General features: G+C 43.2%; 3 protein-coding genes across 4 annotated transcripts in view; all 3 read left to right on the top strand.

Annotated features, from left to right (window-relative positions):
* Positions 1-26453, top strand: part of RPL39 (ribosomal protein L39) — a 451119-nt gene that overhangs the window by 11243 nt on the left and 413423 nt on the right. The gene's annotated exons all lie outside the window — the stretch shown is intronic.
* Positions 1-26453, top strand: part of UPF3B (UPF3B regulator of nonsense mediated mRNA decay) — a 387117-nt gene that overhangs the window by 1550 nt on the left and 359114 nt on the right. The gene's annotated exons all lie outside the window — the stretch shown is intronic.
* The window catches only part of TMEM255A (transmembrane protein 255A), a 51480-nt gene that overhangs the window by 1525 nt on the left and 23502 nt on the right, over positions 1-26453 (top strand). Inside the window, exons 2-7 of one of the 2 annotated variants that reach the window (XM_050776118.1) lie at positions 5499-5641; positions 15153-15215; positions 17865-17954; positions 21997-22065; positions 23559-23630; positions 24041-24129. In XM_050776118.1, the coding sequence (XP_050632075.1) occupies positions 5499-5641; positions 15153-15215; positions 17865-17954; positions 21997-22065; positions 23559-23630; positions 24041-24129 (526 nt within the window). The remainder of the gene's footprint in view (positions 1-5498; positions 5642-15152; positions 15216-17864; positions 17955-21996; positions 22066-23558; positions 23631-24040; positions 24130-26453) is intronic. The other variant, XM_050776119.1, reaches the window with a different exon arrangement.

Below are 26453 nucleotides of genomic sequence, written 5' to 3'. Positions count from 1 at the left end.
ACTGCCTGCAGAAGACTCGGTGTCAACAAAACTCGTTCACCGGAGGGGCCCCAGAAAGTGTTATCTCCTGGATGGTGGAAAGATCCGTATCCTCAGTGGTTTTGCATATTCAGTATAAGAATTTTCTTTTTCATTTTTAAGGGCGTAGTTATTTACAACGGGGTACAAATGAGGCCAAGGACTTGGTCCGAATCCAGAGCCCAGCAGTACCAGACTCCCCCTTACTCCCAGCTCGCGCGCGCGCACTCTCTCTCTCCAACACACACACCACACACACACACACACAGAAGGAGAGGGAGAGAGAGAGAGAAAGAGCGAGCGAGCGAGCGAGCGAGCGAGAGACAGAGAGACAGAGACAGGTGGGAATGCACTCCTTACCTTGGCCAGCTGTGGCGCCAACAACACAGTCCTGGCTCCCCGACGCCAAGCTGTTGCGCTTCGCGAGGGAGGGCTGAGTGGAAGAGCGCTAGGGTTCCGCAGCGTCCATTCCCGCTGTGGACGACAACCACCTAACCACCTGCAAATCAAGCCACAACGCCCCGAGCCCTTCTGCCTTCGGGGAGTGGGCTGGTTGGTGGTCCAGGGCTTAAAGAGTTGCTACCTGGCGCACTGCTCTGTGGGTTGGGGAACAAGATGAAGAGCTTTCTTTCTTGGACTCCCAGGGGCCCTCAGCGATCTTGTGTTTCTCGAAAGGTCTGCGCAACAAACAGCTGAGTGGGCTTCGCCCAGCCCAGTCTCCACACTGCGGGAAAGGAATCATAAATCCCAGACAGAAGCGGAGCCGGCGCCACGCATTCCACTTTTTAAAGTCCGCAGACCGACGGCACTAGCAAATTCCTGAGTCGAGTGGTAACGCTGGGTTTCCACAGTTTGGACAGGGGAGTCATCCCGGAGTTCCCTGGCTCTGGTCCAGCACAACCCGGGCCTGAATCAGCGTCTAGGCTACTTAGGAGCTACTCCCACTTAGCGTCTGGCAACACCACCTTCCCTTGCGTGGGGGGAAGAGGACAGTGGGTGGGTGGGTTAGTGTTTCGGCCTCCAAGGGCAGCATTTCTGAGGGGATACCTTTATTGTCAAGACACAACCGCAACCAAAACAATAAAATTTAAAACACACAGACACACTGCACCAAGCCTGCAATCTACACTTGCTGGCTGCCTGGGAATAGAGCAGTTTGTCCAAGGCTCAGAGTGGAGCAGGCACTTGGCAATTAAGAAGACGGTAATTTGACTCCGGCGTCCCCCTATCCCCTCCCAGCAACCCCCTTCTCCCTTTTGGCAACACCGCCCCCAGGCGCAAAGGCACCTCTACTACAGTAGGGCATTCCTTCCTCCCAAATAACACATTTGTAATTCGCCGGCGGCCTTGGATGTTCTCCATTCAGAGAACTGTCTAAAGTGGGGAGAGATGGATTTCAGCGCCTTTAAGGAAATGTTCGGGAGGTTGGCAGGGTCTTGAGGCAGGGTCTTGAGGCAGGGTCTTGAGGTCTTGGGCAGCCACCTGTTTCTAGGGATACTCAAGGCGGGGATATCCGGGGACCCACCCTGTGTGGCAAAGCTGACTCAGGTAAGCAAATCCTAATCAGTTCAAAAGATCAACCCAGAGAACTAGCCAGGCATCAACAACACCGTGTACAGGACTGGATACTGGGTTCCCAACTTTACTGCGCCCAGTAAAGATTATACACCTTATCTAGTCTCTTGAGAGAGGATAATCAAGAAACGTGTGCAAGGTAGAACAAAGTAACAGATACAGCATCCTACCTTCTAGCAACCCACGTCTTGGTTCCCTCAGATACATAATCCTGGGACTGGCAGACATCATATGGGTTGTGGACCAGACCCACGGTTACAACTATAATGGTACCAGTTACAATTAATATACTTATTGAGTAAGGTACCTGGGAATTTAGGGACATGAATAAGTGATTAATTTTGATCAAGAACAACTTCTTGGAGGAGGGGAATTTTGAGCATGCTTCTAAGGGAGGCACCCAGATTCAAAGACCGCAATGCAGATGGGGGCTCTGATGGGGGGAAAACTCGATGAGAGAAAAGCTGGTTGTTTTTGGAAGGGTGGAGACAGCAGACAATTGGGTGCTTCTAGAGCTAAGCATCCTGGTCATCAGGAATCTGGGGTGGAGGTGGGGCACTGCAGAGAGGGAGGGCTGCAGTAGTTCTGCAGGGAGTCTGCTGAGGGGGGGCAAGTAAGGCCAATGACAAGATTTCAGACTCTCACTGCTGTTGGTTGCAGAGGTGGTTGTTGTTTAAGCAGAAATATACTGGGTGCCAAGGAGACAGGGTAGTGAGAGATATTGCAGTTTTCACACTAGTTAGCCAGAAAGTTTTTAATTTGAGGGAACCCTCAGGTGTACCCTATGTTAAAAAATCCATTCTATGAGAATAGCCCGTATTTATTCACACAATTTCTCCCACATCCTTCTTGATTACAAGGGAAACAATTCTGAGATGTTGCCTCTTGTTTATTCAACAAGTACGGACTGTTTATTAGGTATCAAACACTAGGTATAAATTGTAATAGGCATGATTTTCATATACCCACTGCTTTATTTAAGTACCTCATGGTGCCCGAGTTTTTTTATGTGTCACTTTACTGAACAAAATCAGAATAAGATGGTCCTGTGTTTACAGAAACATCTAAGGCAAGCCCCAAATTGTACCCAAATAAGAACAGAGCTGTACTTCTCCCTTCTAAAATAAAACAACCACCAGGAAAATGTCCTAAGCAGACACAATAAACTGCCTTTTAGGAGCCTGGGCCACACCTTCAGAAAATGGGTATGTCTTGCTCTAAGTAGATGTGAATTTTATTGAGTCAAATTGGCACTAAAGATAAATTGAGGGGTGATTCTTCATTTTCAAAACAAGTCATCCTGGGAGGGAGTTCCTTAAAACAGTCAATTTCCCAAGTGCAACTAGAAATAATTTCATGTTACACAATTATAGTCCTTATAATATAAAATAAGTGGGGACAGGGAAGGATGCTCGTGAGAGGACAGAGATTAGATATTTGACCTGGTGATGGGAAGAGTTTTCTTAGGAATTTTACCCAAAGCAAATCCTATCTGGAGGCAAGGCCCCTGTGGGGCTGTGGGATCTTTGCCTGGGTTGCTCAAGTGACTGAATTTTCAATTCAGTTTCTAAAGCAGGAAAAAAGATTTTCAAATGACACTATGTGGTTTGCTGAGTCACTTTTCTGACCTGGCCCTTCCTGCGCTTTTAAAAGTTAGAGTGATTATTTGCAAAGAAGACCCAAGAGCTGTGAATAAGATTAAAGGCCAGCTGGTGGGGAAGGAGCAGGCAAATGAAACAAACAAACAAACAAAAATTAAAAAGACCATGCATGCACACACACTTCTCCAATTTAGTCTCTAAGGTTACATGTTTTCTGGGTAAGGTGTTGAGACACTTCCGTGTGACAAAGATATCCGTGGTGTATCCAAATGTTCCCTCACTCTCTTTTGCCAGTCTGGGGCAGGGGAAGGCTAGAGATTGTGTGACTGACAAAAGGGAAGGGAAGATGTAAGAATGGGAGGCCGTGTTGGTAAGTTTATGTTAGAGCCCCTCTGTAGAACCAACTCACAGATTCACTGAGAAGTATCTACCATCAAATAAACTTAGGCACTCTGGTTTAGAGACTCATTTAGGGTCCTTTAAAATCAAAAGGAAGGATAACTACACTTCAGGTAAACAGAAGAAATAACTCCTGGCCTTCCCCAACCCCTCTACTATTCCTTTCCCAGTACCATGCAGTCCAGAGCTCCCAGCTTTGCTCATGTGTTTACCATTAGTCAGCTCCCGTTTGCATCCCTAATAGCTCTGTCATGAAAGGGCCCTGATGTTACAGGTGTCTCTAGTGGGACTTTATGTTTTTGCCCCTTGGAGGCTGGACTCAGGCCTCTTTAAAGAGGAGTCTCATTTGCCAACTCTTCTTACCTCTTCCCCAGGGTGAGACATGGTGCTTTAGCATTGTAGATACCTACAAACGTTCAAACCACTTCTACATTTCAATGAAAAATAGTCTTAGAATAGTCCCATATTAGAAATGACCCTGATGAGTCACATCCCTCATTTTCGAGGCTGACATCAGGGGAGACCGCCAGCCCCTCCCACCTCCCTTGGAGACTTCAGCAGGGACTGTACTGGGGAAGACAAGATGGATGGTGGGGTTAAGCCTGGGTGATATTCCCAATGCTTTTCTTCCATACAGGAGGGGATATCTGCAGGGGGCTGCAAGGCCAGCCACAGCCCCTCCGTCTCACCACCACCTTGCCTCCTGGGTCTCGCTTGGTTGACCTCCTCCCCCTTCCTCCATCCCCTCTCCCCCACTTCCCTGTGGAACAGTCTGCATGGCTTCTCTCAACAACTGCTTCCTGAGGCTGCAGTGAGGTCTCCCAGAATGACAGGGTCTTCATGGACAGACTCAAGTGATCTCTTTAGGGCCATAAATGACAGTCAAGCCACGTGGGTGGGCAACTCCATCAGGGCTCCTCACTGCTTCATCCTCCTCATGCTCCACACCTCCACTAGGGAGCTGGACCCTTCTCATTTGCTTTTTTTTTTTTTTTAGAACTCCTAGGTGGTAACTCTCCCCTGGTATGTCCTGTTGAAGGCCCTCTCCCTATGCCTGAGAAATCCCTGCAGAGTGTGGGACAGTGCTCGGTTCCTTTAAAAAAAATTAAATTAAAAAGTGAGCTTAGATACCATTTTTCTATCTGACTTAATAATCCTGTTTTCAAAAAAATATTGGTTTGCACTATCATGTCTGATAAGCCCTGAGTGGGAGAATGGCTTTCTCATCATTTATATTTATGTCACCCTCACATAAGCCTAAATGTGTATAAGTTATAATCCTTCCCACCTACCTCCCCTGATACATGTCTTTGTGGACTAATGGCCTCCAAACACTCACTTTATTACACACATTTGTTATGTGACAAATCTTGCCAATATACCATTTTAAAGTTTATACATGAGGTGGCAAATGTCAGAAATAAATGAAAAAAAAAAATCCCAGTAACTTGGCTTGGCTGTGATATTTACACTGAAAATGAAATTTCATATCTCTAGCTTATGAAAAAAATCTCTTTAGTTGGATATTGGCTTTAAAATGTTTTCATTTCATACCCCCCCACACACTTCCCATTTATCATATGCCTTCTAATTTGGTCTAAAAAACCACTCTACTAAGTAGTTATGACACATCTCTTATAGAGTGCCAGGAGCACTCACTGGTGAAATTTCTTCTGTTGTTTATTTTCAAACTGGAAATACATTTTTTATTATAGAAGTGGCACCTGGTGACTGCAAAAACTAATGCTCTATCCCTTCCCCACAACACTCCCCCACCATCACCACCAAAGATAACTTCAGTTACCAGTAGGAATAGGAAAGGAAAACCTTCTCAGTGTTTTTTTCTTTAAGTCAGTCCTTTCCCCAACTGAAATGAGCAATTTTAGTTTCTTTCTGTGCTTTCAGGAGCATTCAATCGGAGGAAACGAAACTCCATCTATGTCACCGTGACTTTGCTTATTGTGTCCGTGTTAATTCTCACAGTGGGCCTTGCTGCAACCACCAGGACCCAGAATGTGACTGTAGGAGGTTATTACCCAGGAGTTATTGTAAGTATAGAAGGCACAGGTAGGTCGCAGTAGCTTGCTGTCTACAGAAATTCTGGCTCTGCTCTGATAGTTTTCGATTCTGTTTGAGTGTCTAGTGTTTGCTCAGATTTCCTCCTTTATATGCCTATATATTTATGTAGAGAGGCAACTCTGGGCCCGCTAAGAAGAGCACTGGACTGAAAATCAGAAGAATCCAGCACCATCCCTATCTAACAGTGTGATCCTGAGCAAGTCGTCTCACTCCTTAAGACCTCAGGTTTCCGGTTTAGGAGATGTTACTAACTAGCAGTGTTAACTTTAGGCTAAGGTCCTTTCTCTCCAGGCATCTGCATTCCCATATATAATAGAGGTCATCTGATCTTACCTGAAATCTGAGGATCCTGGCAGCTTGACACTCTGACCAACAGCACTGATCTCCAAAGTGATCTTGCACTCCTATCAGAAAAAGCTGTGGAAGATATATTCTTAAAATATATATATATTTATTCACTTATAAATTATATATATATATACATGTTCATAAAACTTATATAAAAATGAACATTCAAAAATTAGATAAAAATTAAGTATACAATAACTTTCAATATCTTCATGTGAACACAAACTAAAATGTCACCAGATAATATGCACTTAGTGTGAAATTTGTCATTAAAGACAGTGGCTTTAAATCCTTATTTCAAATGGCCCAGTAGATAATTGTGAATATTTTTGGCTGCCTTCTTATCCCATATGATTAGATTGTCATTGGAGTCATGTTTTTAAATGTCAATCTCACAATTTGGCTGACAAAAAAGCTGGGAGTTAGAAGTATCAAACTCTGTCATTTTCTTGTTGCTTACGTTTGCTTACATTATTAGGGTCATCTTCAACTTCTGGTGTCTCAAGAGGAATCTTTTCAAGCCTCGTATCCATTTTGTTGGGACTAGTTTCGTTAAAATTGAATAATACAATCCAGGCATACATAAAATGCCCCACCATCAACCCTTTGCTGCTTGGAACTTGCCCTCCTTCAGAAGGATAGGTCACCTGATCACCTGACATTCACACGGACAGAGGGTGCCAGTGACAGTCTGTTTATTAAATATTAGTAATGTTTGGTTTCTTTCTTATTATTTTAGATAAACAATAAATAGGAAACAGCCGTATTCCAGTGGATTGTTTTATCTACCCTAGGGTGCATGCAGTTCCCTTTGGAGACTGCTAAACTAGTTACATTAGAAAAACCAAAACTTCATTTGAGTCTACGTACACTGCTGTTGAACCCAAAAACCTAACTCTAGAGGTGAGATCATATTTTAAATATCAATTAAATGGCTCCTCAATTGCTAGAGAGCAGAAGGAAGTTTAGGACAGTTCAGTTAATAGGTATTTTAGTACAGCAAAGAGGTCAGATGTATTTTTTGTTGTTGTTTTGTTTCATTTCTCTTTGAAATGAAATGAGAGAGGGGAGGGGGAGAGAGAGAGAGATGGGGACTGGAGAAAGAAGCAAAGCGAGAGGAAGAGATTAAAGATGATGTCTTGGACAAGCCAGAGCTATGAGTGACCAAGCCTGGAGCCTGTTGCCTAGGTCACTGATTTCATTCCACAGTCAGCCTCCTCAATAGTTCTTGAGAAGCTGGGACCTAACGTGGGCTGTAGGCTATGCCTTCCTGGAGCTGAAGGCTGCTGGGGGAAGTGCCTCTACAGCTCCGGGGCAGGCAGGGCTCCTCCCAGCTGAGGGCAGGTGACCCACAGACACTGTTTGGTGCCCTCTGTTAAACATGTGATGTGAGAACTCACCCAGTCCATTTCCTGTGGTGAGGCAAGAAAACCAGTCGTCAGCAGAATTGAGTTTTATTTTTAAACACAAGTGAAGCCGGCGGGGGCGGGGGGTTGCGCGGGGAGGAACAGAGTGGGTAAGATAGCATTTCGGTGGCTTGGAAAAGCAATTTATAGGGTCTGCGTGACTTTGTGTATTTCAGGTAGCTGCATTAGTAAAATATTTCTGACTGATGAGCAAATGCTGAAGCCAAGATTCAGAGTCTCTGTGGGTGAGGGGAAGGTATTTTCCATGTTATTTAAGAGTACGAACTCCTATTCATGAACAGTGGCTGTGAACCTTCTCTGTGGAATATCTTACCGTGGGCAGCTAGGTTGGAATACGTGAACAAAGGAAAGAGGGTGACTGATTGCTGTTATTCAAGTACCTGATGTTCAGTTAGCACTGGAAGTTGAAGCAGTGGGGGCGTGTGTTTGCATGTGAGTGGTTCACTAAGAGCTGATATGGAAGTGTTAATAGGAAAGCCATCCCTAACGGATACTGTGCCCCCATGATTTAACCTTTAAAAATGTGCTCTCATAGTTCCTGGAGATTGTTTCTTTAAAATGCATTTTAATTACATGGAATAAAGGGGAAAAGATAGCAGATTGAATAGCAGAAAAATCTATGAGTTTATAGGTCAGATCACGTAGTAACAAATACAATTACGACTCATACCTCAGAAACAGTAAACGCCTGAGAATCCAGATTTGTCTGGGAATGGGGTACTTTCACTAATTGAATAGCTTGGTTATTAGGGAGTTACTATAGAAACTCTAAACTGGTGGTTTCCCCACTCTGACGTGAATAAGAATGACCTGGTGAACCTGTGAAAAATGCAGATCTCTACTCCCTAGCCCAAGAGATTCTGATTCAGTTGGTCTGCATGGGCCCCAGCAATCTGAATTTTCTTTTCATGAACTAACCTTTGATTGAGAAAGTAATACATGTTGAATCCACCAGAGGGGAAAGAATCCTGGGGGTGAGAGGGGGGAAGAGTCTAATTCAGGTGGGCTAGCAACCACCTGGAGAATTTACACACAGTAAAATATGCTTAGCAATAAAACCAGGATCATGATGCATCATCTGGAGATTCTGCACTGTCAAATTGGTCACTTTAAATATAAATTACTAATGTATAGAACTGTGGAACAGTTTCAGCTTATTGAAACTGCTGTTTTAGACTTTGAAACAGTCTGCTGTTTTAGACTTTGATTAAATGTGTTAACAATACATGAGAATTTAAATTTTCAAAACAGACAAATTAGGGAGAAGTTATTAGATTAAAAGAAGACTTACCATGCAAATCATTTAAATATTGTGATCTCAGATACTTAAAATATAATTCAATTTGCGTAATTCTAAGTCATGTGAAGCTTTTCGGGAGCATCTTTATTTTGCCAAATGAGATATCTTTGTACAGCGAGGTGCCTTCTCATGGCATGTTAGCTATTCTACCTGAGCTAGAATGTGGTATCATCGTTCTAAGAGACATACGCACACATGCCTCTTTAAAGATGTGCTAGTCTGTACAGGCTGAACTGTAAAGTTTTAAAAAACTAAAACCAGGCTGGGCACGGTGGCACATGCTTGTAATCACAGCACTTAGGGAGGCTGAGGTGGGAGGATAGCTTGAAGCCAGGAGTTCAAGACCAGCCTGGGCAACATGGTGAGACACCATCTCTACAAAAAGTATATATATAAAATATTAGCCAAGTATGGTGGTGCACACCTCTGGTCCCAGCTACTGGAGAGGCTGAGGTGAGAGAATCTCTTGAGCCCAGGAGGTTAAGGCTGCAGTGAACCATGATCACCCACCCTACTGGGCTCCAGCCTGGGCAACAGAGCAAGACTCTGTCTCAAATAAATAAATAAATAAAATTTAAAAACTAAAAACGGCCAGGTGCGGTGGCTCACACCTGTAATCCCAGCATTTTGAGAGCCTGAAGCAGGCGGATCGCTTGGGTCCAGGAGTTTGAGACCAGCCTAGACAATATGGCAAAACCCCGTCTCTACAAAAAAAAAAAAAAAAAAAAAAAAAAAATTAGCCTGGCCCTGTGGTGTAAGCCTGTAGTCCCAGTTACGTGGGAGGCTAAGGTGGAAAGATCGCTTGAGCCTAGGAGATGGAAGTTGCAGTGAGCTGAGATCGCGCCACTTCACTCCAACCTGGGTGACAGAGTGAGGCCCTGTCTCAAAAAAAAAAAAAAACAAAAAAAAAAACAGAAACAAAAACCGAACACCAACAAAAAAAAGACAAACTGGATTAAGAATTTTACTGTCCTCAAATATTCAAGGCATTTTATTCCAGGAGGGTTCAGGTGAGCTTTCTACTCTGAAGGCCTAAGAACCCAAGAGTTTCATTTGTTACCTGAAGCTGATGCAGGAAAAAGAGGCCTCTAAATGTGTTTCCCAAGCAACCCACAAGATGGAGTTGGCCCCCTGGGTAGTGAGACAAGCCTTTCATTCTTGCACCCTCTCCTCAGCTGCTGTATTGATACTATTAGGGCCCATACTAGCCTGAGTCTTTTTTAGGAAAGAGCAAGAATTTCTGCCCGCTTTCCCAGGGAGTGGGTAGGAGAATCAGTTCATTGAAAATAATTTCAGAGTTACTGTGGGATATTAGGAGATGGGGACAACAGGGATCATTCAAAACAATCAATATCCCAGAAACCTTCTTTAGGTCAGTGTGGCCTCAGGTTCACATGTAAAGACTCCTCTGAAAAGTCCAAAGAAATTTTAATTAACATGAATGCTCAGGAAACATAAGGAGCTCTGGATAGTGGGATTTTGTAGTAAATTGTGTATTAGGCAGAAAGATTTTCAACAAGAGGTGAAAAAGTTTCTACCTCTTGTTTGAAAATGTTTCTAAAATCTAAGTTCATTCTAAAGTATAAGTCCCTAACTTACTAAGTACATTTTTAAATGACACCTGGGCTCATTTTAATGACACCTGGGCTCATGAGGAGTGGCTCATGACTGTAATCCCATCACTTTGGGACTGTAATCCCATCACTTTGGGAGGCCAAGGCAGGAAAATCATTTGAGGCCAGGCATTCGAGACCAGTCTGGGCGACATAGTGAGACCCCCATCTCTACAAGAAATTTTAAATTTAGCCAGGTGTGGTGGTAAAATTAGCACACCTGTAGTCCCAGCTACTTAGGAGGCTGAGGCAAGGGGGTTCCTTGAGCCCAGGAGGTCGAGGCTGGCTGCAATGAGCTAGGATCACACCACTGCACTCCAGCCTGGGCAACATAGCAAAACTTTGTCTCTATAAAAAAAAATTAAGAATTAGCTAGGCACAGTGGCTCAGGTCTGTAGTCCCAGCTACTCAGGAAGCTTAGGCAGGAGGATTGCCTGAGTCTAGGAGTTCGAGGCTAGAGTGAGCCTTGTTTGCACCACTGCACTCCAGACTGGGTGACAGAGTGAGATCCTGTCTCTAAATAAATAAATACATTTGAATCTTGATTTGCTGGGTAAGACTTTTATAATACCACAAGGTTCTCACCTTCATTGGCTCCCTGTTGCTTCCTTGGCATGTCATTCAGAGCTCTCCATAGATGCCCTCAGCCTAGTCTCTCATTACTTCTCTTTTGCCAAAATTGTCAATTCACAGTCCTCTGAACATGACTTGGGCTTTTCTGCCTTGGGGCCATCATAGCATTTTTTCCTTGCGCCTGAAACATCCTCCCTGCTCTCTCTCTCTCTCTCTCTCTCTCTCTCTCTCAGTGCTCTGTTCTATCCTGACTTAAAGACACAGCAGAACCATTTCTCAGATACTGGGCTCCACAGTGGTGTCTACCATCTTTGAACTCCCTACCATATATTCCTCCTATTCATGGTTGCTGGAAAATACTTATGTCCTGCTTTGTGGCGTCTGTTGGGGCTATATTCTCATTTAGCTTTGTTTATATAGGTCCTCAATCCCTTCTCTGAACCCTTGGGTCAGATGGGATTCAGAATTTAGACTTTTTATTTTAGAAAAAGTATACAGTACATATACCACATATTATCTAACAATCAAGTAGAGCCTTGAGAAGCATCCCATAATCAAGCACCTCGTGTTTCTATAATAAAAGATGGATTTTTACACTAAATGAGATAAAGATGATAATATTTTTTAAAAAGATGATAATATAACCTCACATCAGTTCAAGATCAGGTTTTGCCACCAAGTTAGTTACATTCAAGAAAAAAAAAAACACTTTTTGGTTTTAAGAGCTTTGTGGATTTCAATATTATGGAAAGGGGTTGTGGACTGGTTTACCTGATTATAGTATGAGCTCCTTTAGCCTGAGTGGTCTTGATCATACCTTTAGCTTGAGTGGTCTTGATCATACCCCATCCCACCTCCTGGCCTCCAAATCACAGATCTAATACAGTGCCAGCCAGAGTAGATGTCCAATTAATATTTACCTAATGACTAATATTTTTAGCCTTAGTCCTAGATGTCTGGGACAGTGAATGGGAATAGGCATAGGTGACAAGAGTCCAGCCTCAAAAAAGCCCTTGAATCTGTCTTTGATATCTAATCATCTGTCCTTTTTTTTTTCCCCACAAGTGGAGGGCAGCCAAAACAAAGCAAACTAGTTATTTGTTCAGGTAATGGGGAATCAAGATGGAGGTCCAAAGGTCTGAACATTACATGATTCCATGAAGCTCTTGAGGGGAGACCACAGAGCTTACCTTTCTGAGGTCTCAGGGGAGCAAGCAATTGTTTAGAAGCAGCTGTCCATTTTAAGGAAACTGTTGGTTTTCCCTTCTTTATTTTCAACCCCTCAGCTCTTCCACAAATAAGACTTCTCACCCCATCCTTGCAGAGAACTTCTTCTCTAGGGAGCAACAATTAGGTCCTTGTTAATTGGAGGTCACTATTCTACTAACACTGGCCACAAACACAGCAAGGTGTGGCTAAAAGAACGCAAGTTGTTATTCAGGGAACCCGAGGACTAGTCCCAGACCTACCATTAACTTGCCATAAGAGGGCATACATCCTTACAATTCTCTGTGCCTTCATTTTCCTGTCTATCAAATGGGAATGATATCAATTCCACCACACTCCGACATATTCATGTGACCAAACTAGGGGGCAAGTACTTCTTTAACTTAAAATGCTTATGAAATGGAAGATTGCTTTAGCAACACTGGTGAGTTCATTAACCTATCATCCAGGTAAGTGAATTCTTCCAGCCATGACTCAATACATATTAGTTCCCTGCCTGCTGAGCTCTAATCCATATTTTGAACCCATATAAAAATGTCTCCTTCTCTATGAAACCTTAGAACCACCATTTATTTAGCAGCCTACCTTATGCAAATCACACTACATACTTCATCTCATATAATCTTCAAAGCAACCCTGTATGGCAGGCTCTATTATGATTCCCATTTTATAGATGATGAAACCAAAGCACAGAGTGGTTAAGGAATTGGGCCAAGGGCAGAGCCAAGAATATATTATATTCCTGGCTGCACAAATTATTCCCTGCTCCTATAGCACTTTGTTTTTACCTGGTCTGTGGTCCTTAACCCAGTCTGTCTCTCCCTTACTAGACTGTGAGCTCTTGGAGGACAGTAGCCACGTCTTATTCATCTGACATAAAGCTAGTAGTTAACGTCAGAAAACTGAATGCATTGGCGTGGAATAGAATAGAATAGAGGGGAAGGGGAGAGAACTGGATGAAGTAACTGACTGGCCTGGGACTTTCAGTTCTGGAGTGCCTTGTCTTTCCAGACAATTCCACAAGACTTCCACCCACCTCTTCTGGTCACTGCCATCAGAGAGTTATTTGCCATGAGAGAGTATGAGGAATAGTGGGGTTGGCGAGCGGGGGCGAGTGTTTTTGCTTCCTGTCTTAGGACAAAGACTGCTATCACGATTCAGGAGACATTCTGTGAATACCTTTGGAAGCTGATGAATTGTTAAGTAAAATGACTTATTTATCCTGTAAGAAGCTGCCTCCCAATTTCTCTCAACTCCACAAGTGGCCCAGAGTGCCAAAAGCACAGACTATTCATGGACTTTCTCCTAAAAAATAGAAGCCGTGGAACATATCAGAGGGGGAGACAAGATAGAACAAGGAAACTCTCTTAGCACAAAATAGAGCACATTATAAAAAATTACAGGATTTTCCAGCTCAAATTGGGTTAGAGTGGTTCAAAAGTTAAATGACTTTAAAAATAAAAATAATAATAATCACTAGAACAAAGTAATATTTACTGAGTACTTACTGTGTACCAGGCGCTGTGCAAAGAATGTATCATCCTGGTTAATTCTCACAAAAGCCCTATAAGGTAGTCACTACTGTGGTTCCTATTTTTACAATATAAGGAAATTGAGGTTTAGAGAGCTTAACCAGTTTGTTCAAGGTTACACAGACATAGAAGAGCTGGGGTTGGAAGCCAGGCTAGTGTGATAACTAAGTTTTAATCAGTATATTTTATGACAACATATTTTAATTATATCTGAAATAAGACCAGGTGGGAGACAGGCATAGCTTGACTGTTGAATGAGGATGTTCTCAGTAGTCTTGGATATTACCCTCATGCACTGTAGTATCTATTTCTCAAGAGACATTGCTGTCTGAGTGGCCCTGCACAAGGAGTCCTGGAGATTTCTATTCATTTCTTCCATTCATTCTCTCATTCTTGGGGTCTGAGACAACCACCCAGTCCCCCTACACTGCCCTACTAAGCTGCTGCCCAGCCCTTGGGTCTGTTAGATTCTCAAACCTAGGTGCAAGGCCTGGGGGTCTCAAATTGAAATAGATGTCCTGTGAGCCAAAGTAAGGCTGCAGATGGAAACCCAGACCATTAGTGAGGCTAAAGAGGAAAGTAACTACATCACTGAACTTGTGTTAAGATTTATTGGTCCATTCTCACCACTTTTTACTTCTTCCACTTTCATCCCCATCAACAACTATTGGTTAGTGATCATTTTCATCTAAGACTGGCAGACTCAGTCCTCTAATAGCAGAGCTGAGAGGGCAGTGAGATCTGTTATACCAAGCCATAATCCCAGCCACTTAGACAGGAAAATTGTTTTTCAGTGTTTTACACTGCCATTTATGTTCACCCTTTAATGAATGCTTTCTGTCCATAAATGAAGCAGGGATGGAAGAAGAGGTGAATAAGTGCTAACATAAATTGCAGTGGGTCAACCACAAATATAGGCTTTAAAAAAAAAAGATTTAAAAAATTTTTTTTAGTGTGGGTTAAGGTGCTTCCTGATTTCTAAAGTACTTCCTGAGTTGGATTGGTATGCCAGAGGCATCAAAATTGCTTTTGCAAACCTTTATTTTGTGATCTATACATCAAAGTGGAAGGTCTTTTTCAAAAAAAGATAAAGATAAAAATATAACATGTGCTTTTCATCATTATATGTCTCTTACTGACTCACTAGTCACACGCTAGGTAATAGATATTGCAATTGAAATAGGCAGGCTCTGAAAAGCTATGGTTGACCTTTACTTTTAGTTTTTGGGCACATGAGTTTCTTCTTAGGTATAATTCATAGCTACAAGGGAAAACTGGCAAATGGTGGGAAAAATACTTTTATTGTACATGTTGTATTTGTGTAAGTAACCGCTGCATGTAGCTTTAGCATCGATACCCCAGTTTTTTCTATTATCCTGAATCATATCCAGGGACTGGAATGATTGTGTGGTCAGCCTGACTGTCATCCCACATACTATGTATGCCATATTGCTTTGCAGCTCGGCTTTGGATCATTCCTTGGAATCATCGGATCAAACCTTATTGAAAACAAAAGGCAGATGGTAAGTTTTCATCCCTTATAGAGTCAAATTCTTCCTCTAAAAAAGCACAACATTTATGTGGATAAGTAACACATTTCTTAAGTTTGCGTGATTTGGTCATAAAAGGAACTGCTACTTTGCCCTTTCTCCTAAACCTCTAGGGAATGTGTTTTACTGTGACCCTGTGATATGGGATTGGTTCTCATCTTGCTTGATGCTCCCTCACTGGCCTAGCTAGATTCCTTATGCCAAAGGGATAGAATATTCTGGATCTTGCCCTTTGCTTTCCTCCTTACTCCCAAAGGAGTGCTCCAGCCTATCCAGTCAGGCTATGATCCTCACCTAGAATGCTTTTGCTTCCATTTCTGTTACTACAGCCCTGAATTACTGGTGGCCCTCACATCTTTCTCTCTGATACATAATCTTTTGGGCAAGTTTTCACAGAGAGTTCCTGCCTTTTAGGAGATTACAATATAGCAGACTTTGATTGCATGAGCAAATGTACTTGTGGCACAAAAAAAAGGTAAAATAAAATTATAAAGCCATCCTAAAGTATCTCCATTACCCATATTTCAAAGCTAAGCATGTTGTAAGATTGAAAGGAAGGACAAGCATTAAACAGAAGGTGAAGCTTCTATGTCTTAACAGGGACCCACAAGGGCAAGCTTTTGTACTTTCCTGGTTCAGTCTGAAAAGGCTTCCTCAAGGGTACGAGTAGAAGATACAGACTGAATTGAAAGCATATTGCAGTTTTATAGAGTTGTAAATCAAGATGCCTGGTGAGTGGTCAGATTGTGATTGGGCTCTCCCTGTACAGTCTCTGTGGCACTGAAACTTTGATAATGGGGTCTATTTCACAGCAAGTTTAATCAGATAACGTAATAGTTCCAGGGACAGAGAACTCTAACCATATGTTTTCCCCCAGCGATGTGGGAAATCACCCTTAAGGGAGTTCTAATAATTTTCTTCTTCCATTTCACCTGGACTCCCTCCTTGCCAGTTGTGTTTGCACTTTAGGCTTAAATTATTCAAAATAATGGGGGAATTTTAATTGTAGAGCTGATCATAGCGTAGCTAATAATGCCAATTTCATGACATTGTTCATACATGATTTACCAATTCTCTGTAGCACTGTAAAGTGAGAATTATGAGGAGAGGTTTCTGAACAACTCCCAAAGGAGATAAGTATTTCCTCCTAGCCTGTTGAGGTGGGAGAACCCTAGGGTGGCCTTGATTTTTTTTTTTTCCGAGATGGAGTCTTGCTTTGTCACCAGGCTGGAGTGGAGTGGCACAATCTCAGCTCACTGCAACCTCCGCCTCCCGGATCCAAGCCACTCTTCTGCCTCAGCCTCCCGAGTACCTGGGATTACAGGTGCACGCCACCATGCCTGGCTAATTTTTAAAAAATTTTTATTAGAGATGAGGTTTTACCATGTTGGTCAGGCTGGTCTTGAGCTCTTGACCTCAAGTGATCCACCTGCCCCAGCCTCCCAAAGTACTGGGATTACAGGCATGATCCACTGCGCCCAGGGTGGCCTTGATTTTGATTTTCTCCTTCTCCATAGAGAGTAACTTAATGCCATGTGATCTCCCCTCTTTTCTTCCAAAAACCTCAGGGAAAAAAAGTGCTGATTCCATCTAGTTCTGAGGGTCAACACAGGCAGATGGTGGGCTCAGGTGGCATCTATCCCTGCTCCCTGGAAATGCCTTGAAATTCCTATTTTCCCCCACATTGGGTTGTAGTAGCATCTTTGTAATAGTAGACAAATTATTAGGAAAATTTCTGTTATCTAACACAATCAGAGAATAGGGCAGCCTGGTTCAAGTAAACATTTGTCTTACTTGAAAGTTTTTATATGTACCATACTGGCTGTGCATGGTGGCTCACACTTGTAATTCCAGCACTTTGGGAGGGTGAGGTAGGAGGATTGCCTGTTCCCAGGAGTTTGAGACCACTCTAGGCAACATAGGAGACCTGTCTCTAAAAAAAAAATTTAAAAATTTAAAAAATATGTACCATACAAAGTTGATCAGAGACTTCAATCCTTTGTAAAATGTCCTTGACATATAAGTCTTAAGTTGAATGTCCTGGTTCTTCAATGTTGCAGAAAGTCATGTAGAGTTTTGCAGGACCTCAGAATCATCATTGCCTTCATCAGTGCCCACTATAGCATCAAATAGCAGTGTGAGGGGGTAAAAAGAACACTGGACTAGGAGTTGGTGGGCACCAGGCTTTTCCACAGACTAGATGGAAACCCTGGGCACACCACTTCCCCTCACTGTGCCTCCATTTCTACATAAATAAAACAGAGGATTGAACTACCTAATGTCAAAAGTCCAACATTATTTCTGAGTCCAAGGATGGAAGGGCCATGCAGTCAAATTCCTTCATGGACAGCACGCTAGATACCAGCAAGCCTCCTCTTCATTTGGTGCTCAAAGAGTGAATTTCTTAGCTTTCCTTGAAAATGTAAAAATTGCTTCAGTTGCCCATTCTCTGCCTCCCCTGCCTACTTCCCTTCCACTCATCCTGCATGACCAAAAAGAGCATTCCCGTGGGGTGGTAGGCTAGAGTTCTGTTTTGCTGGAAGTCTCTTGGGGATCACCTGGTCCCCAGAGGCAGCAAGAGTGGAAGGCTAACAGACGCTTTTGTTTTATTCCCCTCTACAGCTGGTGGCTTCTATCGTGTTTATCAGCTTTGGTGTGATTGCAGCTTTTTGTTGTGCCATAGTTGACGGGGTCTTTGCTGCCAGACACATTGTGAGTAATTTTTTGTCCTGAGTTAAAGTAAATATACAATACCACAAGGCTGCACTGAATGTGTGCTGGATATTCAGCCCTTTGCTAAGTGCCATGAGGGTTACATGAGAGGGAGAAGACACAATCCCTTTTCTCAAGGAGTTGGCAGTCAAGGTGAAGACACCAATGGACATGCAGACATCTAGAGAACGGGGTCTAAGCTGGGGGAACAAACTCCCAGTGCCATAGTGGCTTATCTTGGATTCCAGGGGTCAGAGAAGGCATTCAGTGGTGGTAAGGCTAGAGCTAGGCCTTTGACATGTGGGTAAGATTTGGGAAGGCAAAGGGTCAAGGGAATTGCTTAGAACTAGTGTTGGGGGTAACAGGGTAGAGAGAGAGCACCAAGAAGCCACATGACTTATGGTCAATGCTGTCACCCAAACAGTCTGTGCAATGGCATCTGAAGAAACAATTCCTGGGCAAGGGGAAAAATAAGGGATGCCAGAGAAAGGCCCTTTGCCTGATTTTCTTTCGGGACCAGGAATATAAATGTAGGCCCCTCTACCAGATCCATCCCTTCTGATTTTAGCTGAGATCAGCCATCTTTTTCATCATCTTTTTCTTCTTATAAAGTCAAATGACACACCAGTAACTTTAAACATCCATAATTCTACCACCCCAACTTGACAATTTTTATTGTTTTTCCATATTAGCTGCTAAGTATATACCTATTTTTGTAGCATAGTTGCAGTCAATCATAGTATGCATACTATTTTGTATTCAACAGAAGCCATCTTAATAACAATAATTCCTTGTTTTTGTGTAGTGCATTTAGCTTTTCGATGTGCCTTCACATCTATTACCTCATTTGAGACCCACAGTAATCCTGTGATATATATAGGGCAGGCATTATTATCCCCATTTGACAAACAGTATTCACTCTGAGGCAGTCTCCATGGCAACATAGGCCTAGTGGCTAAGAAGCCTGCAGTAGATTTTGATGGCAGCATGAACTAAAATGGCTTCCTTTTTTTCCCCTCTTCCTCTCACTCCTAATGTTTTTTAATAGTTTTATTGAGATATAATTCACATCACATACAATTCACCCATTTAATGTGTATGATTCAATGATTTTTAATGTATTTAGTATATATCAGTTACTTATGTGCAACCATTACCACAGTCAATTTTAGATTTTCATCATCTTGAAAAGAAACCCCATACCATTTAGGTTTCACCTCCATAATCCCCCATTCTCCCCAGACCCAAGCAACCACTAATATACTTTCTTTGTGTAAGGTATCCCTATTCTAGACATTCTGTATTAATGGAATCATATAACATATATATTCTCTTGTGACTGGCTTCTTTCACTTAGTGTAATATTTTCAAGATTAATTCATGTTGTATCAAGTACTTCATTTTTACGGACTAATAGTATTCCATTGTGTGGGTGTACCACATTTTCTTTGTACATTCACTGGTTGGTGTACATTTGAGTTGTTTCCACTTTTTGGTTATTATGAATAATTCTACCGTAAACATTTATGTACAAATTTATGCATGGATATATGTTTTTGTTTTCATTTTCATTTTCTTTCTACCTAAGAGTATAATTGCTGGATCATATAGTAAGTATGTTTATTTGTTTGAGGAACTGCCAGAGTGTTTTCCAAAGTGTCTACACTATTTTACATTCCCACCAGCAGTGTTTGATGGGTTTGATTTTGCTACATACTCATCAACTCTCATTATTATCTGACTTTTTGATTCCAGCCATCCTAGTGGGTATGAAGCAGTATCTCATTACGGTTTTGATTTGCATTTTCCTGACATTCCAATGTTTTTGATCATTGGCTCCAGTCAAAGGCAATGGACAAAAATTCAAATTATATTTACTGGAAGTTTCCTCTAATGACCACTACTTGCTTCTGAGTCCAGGCCCTCTGTACCTCCTGCTGCTGGTGACCTGCAGTACAGCATTTGACTCAAGTATTTGGGGGTAAGACTGGATGAATATTTAAGAAAATCTTTCTGCTTATACTGTACCTGCCCTAAGACATTGGCTAGTCCTCGTTGACATCCAGAGAGTTTTGAGGAAGGAGGCTTTATTAATCTATGATGATATCTATTGGCCAACTTAAATGAAAGGCACATTTGGACCCTAGCACAGCTTGGATGGGTGAGAGCCAGCTGTCCTATTGTTGAGGCCCTTTAACATCATCTTTCCCTGTTCCTTTGGCTTAGGTGAATCTGAACTTCCTCTCAAGACCTACTACCTTCTCACTCACCCCTCTCTATGTGCTTGTGTCATCTCTCTTTTGTCTCATATTTCTTTCCTTTCCCCTCTCCCTAGTATAGCCATTAACTAGCTTGGAAAATCACTTTACCTTCTTGTACTATAGTTTCCTTTTCTTCCAAATGGACATAGTAGTAACTTACCTTTCAGGGTTAGCATGAGGATGAAATTAAATAATGGGTATGGACATGCCCTAAGAGGGCCTGGCATGGAGCCGACACTCAATATAAAACAATTTCCTTTTCTACCCCTTCACGCCATAGTTGGTAGCCCTTCAGATTACAGAGGTTGCCAGACTCTGGCTTAGTGACCTTTTCTTGCCTTCCAGTTGTCTTGTTCTTGTTCCTCTTCTGGACCTCAATGAAGAGTATCAGCCAGAGGCAGCAAATGGGCAACTATCACACATCTGTCTTCATTTAGGGCATTTGGTGGCTGAATGCTTTTTGCAAAACCAGGAGGTGAGAAGGGCTGCAACCAGCACATTAAGCCTCCTCTTCAGCAGGATAATTATGATAATTATTCTGCCACCACCCAAACACCAAACATGGGCAATAAGCCATTCCAGGTGTGAGCATGAACACCCTCATTCCTTTCCAACCAGACTCCAGGCTAAGCTAACAAGGCAAGGTACTTTTAGAACATTGAGCAGGCAGGAGTTTCATGTAGAAGTAGCTAGCTGGTGAAAAGTCCTATATCCTTAATGGGGAGGCCGGCTAGAAGGCAGGAGGCATTTGAGTGCCAAGTACAAGAGATGCTAAATCACATGTGTGGGGAAAAGCAGCCACCGAGATGATCGGAAATGGTGAAAGAAGTAGGGGCAGAAGGGAAGGAGACAATATATAAATTCCCTCTGCCTGGGTACTTCTGCCAAACCCCAAGGTCAATTTGCATAAGTTGTTTGTCCTGTCCTAAGGTGCCTTTGGCAGAAGCCCCCTACCACTCAGGGGATGTTTAGCATCAGTCCAGAAAGTGAACAGCAGCTCCTGCCTGGAAGCTTCCAGGCAGCCCTGGCTTGTGTCTATTGGTTCTACCCCAACCCCCATGCATGATAGCTCTCTCTCATCAGGAAGCTGGCCAACCCAGCAGAGTAAATCGACTGTCCTTGAGCCCCATATTAGTTTTCTGAGGCTTGAATAGTGTTTTTGGAGTTCACCGACTTTATCTAATCTATGTAGTTGGGTGAAAATGGCTCATAGTTCAATTGAGTTAAAATCTACAGCAGCCTCAGGAGCTGCCCCTTCTCCTGAGGCTTGCTTCCCGAGCTCTTCCTTTTGAAAGTGATGTGGAAATGACAGCAAGAGGTACAAGTCAGCCAGCCTTAGTCCTGTCCGCAGGTGATAATGAAACCTCATTGTTGGAGTTCATCTCCCTTAGTTTGAAAGTGTCATTTCATAATAACCTGGAGTTTTGCATCTTGTCCCCTGGGGACTGTTTACAAGAAGACAAAGGCTAGAAGTAAAAGAAAACAGAGGAAATTTCAAGAAGCCCATTTCTCAATCAGTTTCATAATTTCTCATTAACCAAGTAGTCTAATAGAAAGTAATTTTTAAAGTATTTTTGTCTAATCTTCACTCAGTCTCCCTAGACAGGTAACTTTCAGAAATTAACCCAATCTCCTGCCTGCCTGCTTCTGTGTGTGTGTGTGTGTGTGTGTGTGTGTGTGTGTGTGTGTGTGTGTTTTCAAACCTTTTATTACCAAGTACAACACTTGCTGTTTTATTTTCCAAAGCCAAAACCCCTTTGGTTTGGTGTTTCCCTTTTCAGGATCTGAAACCACTCTATGCTAACCGGTGCCATTATGTTCCCAAGACATCCCAGAAGGAAGCTGAGGAGGTGAGCCAGAATGAGGCTGCATGTCTTTACCTCCTGGGAAAGTCCCCTGTTCTGCCTGAAATACCCTTTCTTTTACTCGTTTTCATGGGCCTAAGGTTTATTTCTAGGTATGTATAGCTGATTTGTTCAGTGGGTCAGAGCACATTGCTAATGAGGCCATGGTCATAGGTTGGAGCCTCATGAGGCCTAATCAGTTTTACTTTGTTCTGTGGCCACAGGCTAACCCTCTGACCCCAGCCGGAAGCCTCCCCGTATGTGGCTTTGATCCTCAGGGGGACAGATGAGCGTACAGAGGCCACAGGACATGCCCCTCCCCCATCTCTGTGGATGATGGTTCAGTTGCCTGAACTCAGTGCTCAGTTGGAATAAAAGTGGGAGCCTGAACTCAGTGCTCAGTTGGAATAAAAGTGGGAGCCCCACTAGGGCACTAGGCCTGAACTACGGAGGCAGAGCCTGAGTTCCACACATAGGATGGGTCTGGAAGCCAAATGAAGGTAACTGAGAAGCCAGATCCACCTCTATGCTCTGGGGAGGCTGGGACTGTCAGCCTGGCCCCTCTCATAACATGTCCAAGAGGCCAGCCTAATAATGCTTGAGCATGCACAGATGAGTCTCTCTTCTGCCCCAAACAGCTCTCCTTATGTTCCATGTTGCCTCAGGCAGAGCTAGATGCAATGCATAGTGAGGCAAAGTATGACTCCAGATCATTTTGGGAGAGTTTTCATTTCAGTATGCAATAATCCCTTCCCAACCCAGGGATTTCTCCATATGAAACTGTACCTAGGCTTCCAGGAATCTTGACAATTTTGTACTCTATTAACCTCACATTGAAAGTCAATCATTCCCAAATAGTTAGAAAAATGGTAAACTTTCAGTTGGGAAGAGAAAAGGAAGGCAAGTGGATGTAAAATGGCCACTGCATTGCACAGCTTCAGGGGAAGCCATTTTACATAAAATACAATGTGAATAGGTGCCCTTGGAGTAAGGCAAAGCAGTCCTGCTCCAAAGGCACTATGCCAAATACTTTGATTATGTCTCTGCCGTCCACTTGACTACTTTTTCTTTTAACAACCATAAATTTACTATTTCTCTCACTGTTCTCAGGTTAGATAGGAGGAATAGAAATGTGTATATGATAACAGCTTGTCTGAAAGGCAGTGAGCATTTGGATGAAGGACCCAACATAGAAAAAAATGCCTATTTGCTATGAATATTCTCTATAACAAAGCAAGACAAATTTACCAGCACTTCATTGTATCTGGATGGGGGAGAAAGCTGGAAAATTTCTTGCTAAGAAGAGATGGTAAATGGAATTCTTTTCCATTTTTAAAACCTTTTTACTAACTCAAAATGTGTAAAATGTCATTGCTGTCCTCTAGATTTTGTCGTGATAGCTTTCTTGTGTTAATTTGGTGACTGTAAAAATATTAACAATGACTTCCATAGGTTCACTTGTAACCCTGGTCCCCCTAACCCTATTTTTCCTATATAAGGTCATAAGTTCCTCAACCAAAAATTCTCCTTCCACGAGGGTTATGAGGAACCTTACCCAGGCAGCTAGAGAGGTACTATTGTACTTCAGAGTGCATGCGCCAGCCCCTCTGTCTTCCTTCCCACCTTATCTGCTTTCCTCCTGTACCCTGATTTTCCCTGCCCTCATATCCTCATCTCCTCCAGTCCATTCGTTCTTCTGTCTGTCCTTCCATCTGTCCTTCCTCCTCTCTGTCTCCACCATTCAGGCATGGGGCACCGAGGGCTGTGGCTGAGGCTGGACATGAGCCCAGCTACACAGTGACTTGCCTCATGCACAAGTTCGGCCAGCTCACCGCCCAGCCCCATCCCTCCCACACATTGGTGTGTTCATTTCAAAGCCATCCTTACTGTCTCCATCAGTCACTAACTCGCATTTCCAATCCCAGAGGGTCCTGCCTCCTATCCAATGCCGGCTCATCTCCTCACTGTTATATACCCTCAGGTTAACTGCCCTCACCTCAGCCGTGAATTCTGCACACCTCGCATCCGGGGCAACACCTGCTTCTGCTGTGACCTCTACAACTGTGGCAAGTAAGTGTTGAGGCCCAGACACAGGAATAACAGTTTGACCACAATGGACACTAGAAAGGCTGAGAGTAAGGAAGGGTGCATTGTGGGAATTAGGGAAGTGGAAGACATTGATCTGTTAATAGATTTTGGCTAATAGACATTACTTGCCTTCTCTGTGCCAGGCATCATGCTAGGTACTTTCACATACTTTATCTCATTTAATTCTTATGATGTATGCAGAGTAATCCTCATTTTATAGATGAGGAGAGTGAAGTTCAGAGGAAACAGACAACTAGACCAAGGTTACACAGAACTTGAAAATAATATGTATAGGATTCAAACTCAGCTCTGTCTATACCCACGTTTAACAGTATTACTGAGTACCTTCTCAGTGCCTGGCTCTGTTCTAGACACTGAAGATTCAGCAGCCAACAAAACAGAAGTCCTTTCCCCTGTGGAGCTTATATTATAGTAGGGGAGACAGTCAAGAAATACATAAATATATAATATAATGCCAGGTGGTGATCAGAGCTCTGAAGAAAAATGAAGCAGGAGAGGTAGATAGTGATGAGGTGTGTCTGTGTGTGTGTGTGCATGTGCACCTGCATGCACACTCTGTGTTAGATAGAGTAGCCAGGGAAAGCCTCTTTGAGCAGGTGACATTTGTGCAGACCTGAATGTAGTTGTGGGGGTGGGCAACCCAGGTAGATACCTGGAGAAAGAGAGTTTCAAGCAGAGGGAATAGCAAGTGCAAAGGTTCTGAGGCAGGAGCAGTTTTGGTGCTGGTTCTGCTGCAACCACTTTGGCTCTGTGCACTCCAAATTGCTAAAACATCCTTTATTCTTTCTTTCAAAACATATTTAGGTGCTAGGAATACAGAGATTGCCACTGAGGAGCTCCCAGACTAGTAAAGAGGATGGACATGTGAACAATCAATTGCAATATAATGTGATAAGTGCAGTGGGGATTAGTGGATGTGGTGAGGACTCTGGAGGCCCGATGAATGAAAGTCAGAATTTGCTGGGAGGGAGCAGTGTCAAAGAGTAGGTGATGTGGGAGCTGAAACTTACAGAATAAGTAGAGAATTAGGAGACAAACCAAAAGAAGATAGAGGTGGGAAGGATATTCCTGGTAGTTGTGAAGAGGTAGGAGGTGGAGGTAGTTACAGAAGGTGTGGTAGGAGGTGAGACAGAGGTGTAGCCAGAGATCAGATGATAGAGAACTCATTGACCATAAGAATGACTTCAGACTTGACCCTGTAGGCAATTGGGGGCCATCGAAGGGTACAGCATGGAAGACGGACTTGAGTGGTTGAGGAATGGAGGCAGCTAGGAGGCCACTGCAAGAGTGCAGGCCATCAAGAATGGAGCCTAGATCAAGTTGGAGACAATACAAAGCAGGGAATCATTTTAAGAGCAATCTGGAAGGTGGAATCAATAGGGATGTGTGCGTAGGTGATGTGCACAGTGAGTGAACACCTCTCCATGCAGGGTATGTTGACCAATGTCTGTCATGCACGTATTTCCTTCAGAATCTTAGTGAAGGCGAACTGAGGGTCATGGGAGGGAGAGAGTAAGGGGAGGAACCTGCAGAGTGGGGCTGGATGGAGCTAGATTCAGAGGCAGCAGGTGGATGCAGCCTCCTCCTCACTCACATTCCCTACTGTTGGTATTTTGGGGTCAGTTACTCTGGTTTAAGGATTAAGACTTGCCAGGCTAGAGGTAGGGAGGAGAAGGCAGAGACTATACACCAGCCCTTTACCTTCTTGGCTTGTGCCAGGCTTGTTTCATTGAAAGGTTTGGCAGTGGAGAAAGAGAAATTTACAGATTCAAATGAGGTTTAGGGATTGTCTGGGGAGTTCAATTATTTATGTTGTAATAATAACCATCACTTGTAAAAGACATCCCTCCTTAGCAGCAATGATTGAGAGCTGGCTATAACTGTACTTCCTCAGCCCATCCTTACAGACATGATCAAAGAAATGTAACACAGGTCCTAGGGGAATTGGGGTTATTTTACTATTTTTCCTCTTGCCTCCCCTCATCCTTCTTTCCCCGATCTGTCTTTCCCTTTGTTTTTATCTCCTCCCTCTTCTCTCCCTCCCCCTGCCATCCTTCTCCGTTTTCCTTGGTGCTCTCCTCTCCTTTCCCATTTCATGGCCTCCTAGGGTGGTGCTGGGAGCTGGCCACAACTGGGCCTGAGATCTCAAGGAGAGAGGAGGCCCACTGAGAGGGCTGAGAAGTGATTCCTTGCAGACACACCTTTCTCTCTGTGACGGTGTGTTTCTGAAAAAGGTTTGAATACACAAAATCCTACTTTAAATTCCATTTAGCTGAGCCCTCAGG

This window comes from Macaca thibetana, chromosome X (genome assembly GCF_024542745.1).
Source record: "Macaca thibetana thibetana isolate TM-01 chromosome X, ASM2454274v1, whole genome shotgun sequence".
Lineage (NCBI taxonomy): Eukaryota > Metazoa > Chordata > Mammalia > Primates > Cercopithecidae > Macaca > Macaca thibetana.
Note: the sequence above shows the minus strand (reverse complement) of the source record. Positions and strands in the feature narration are given on the sequence as shown.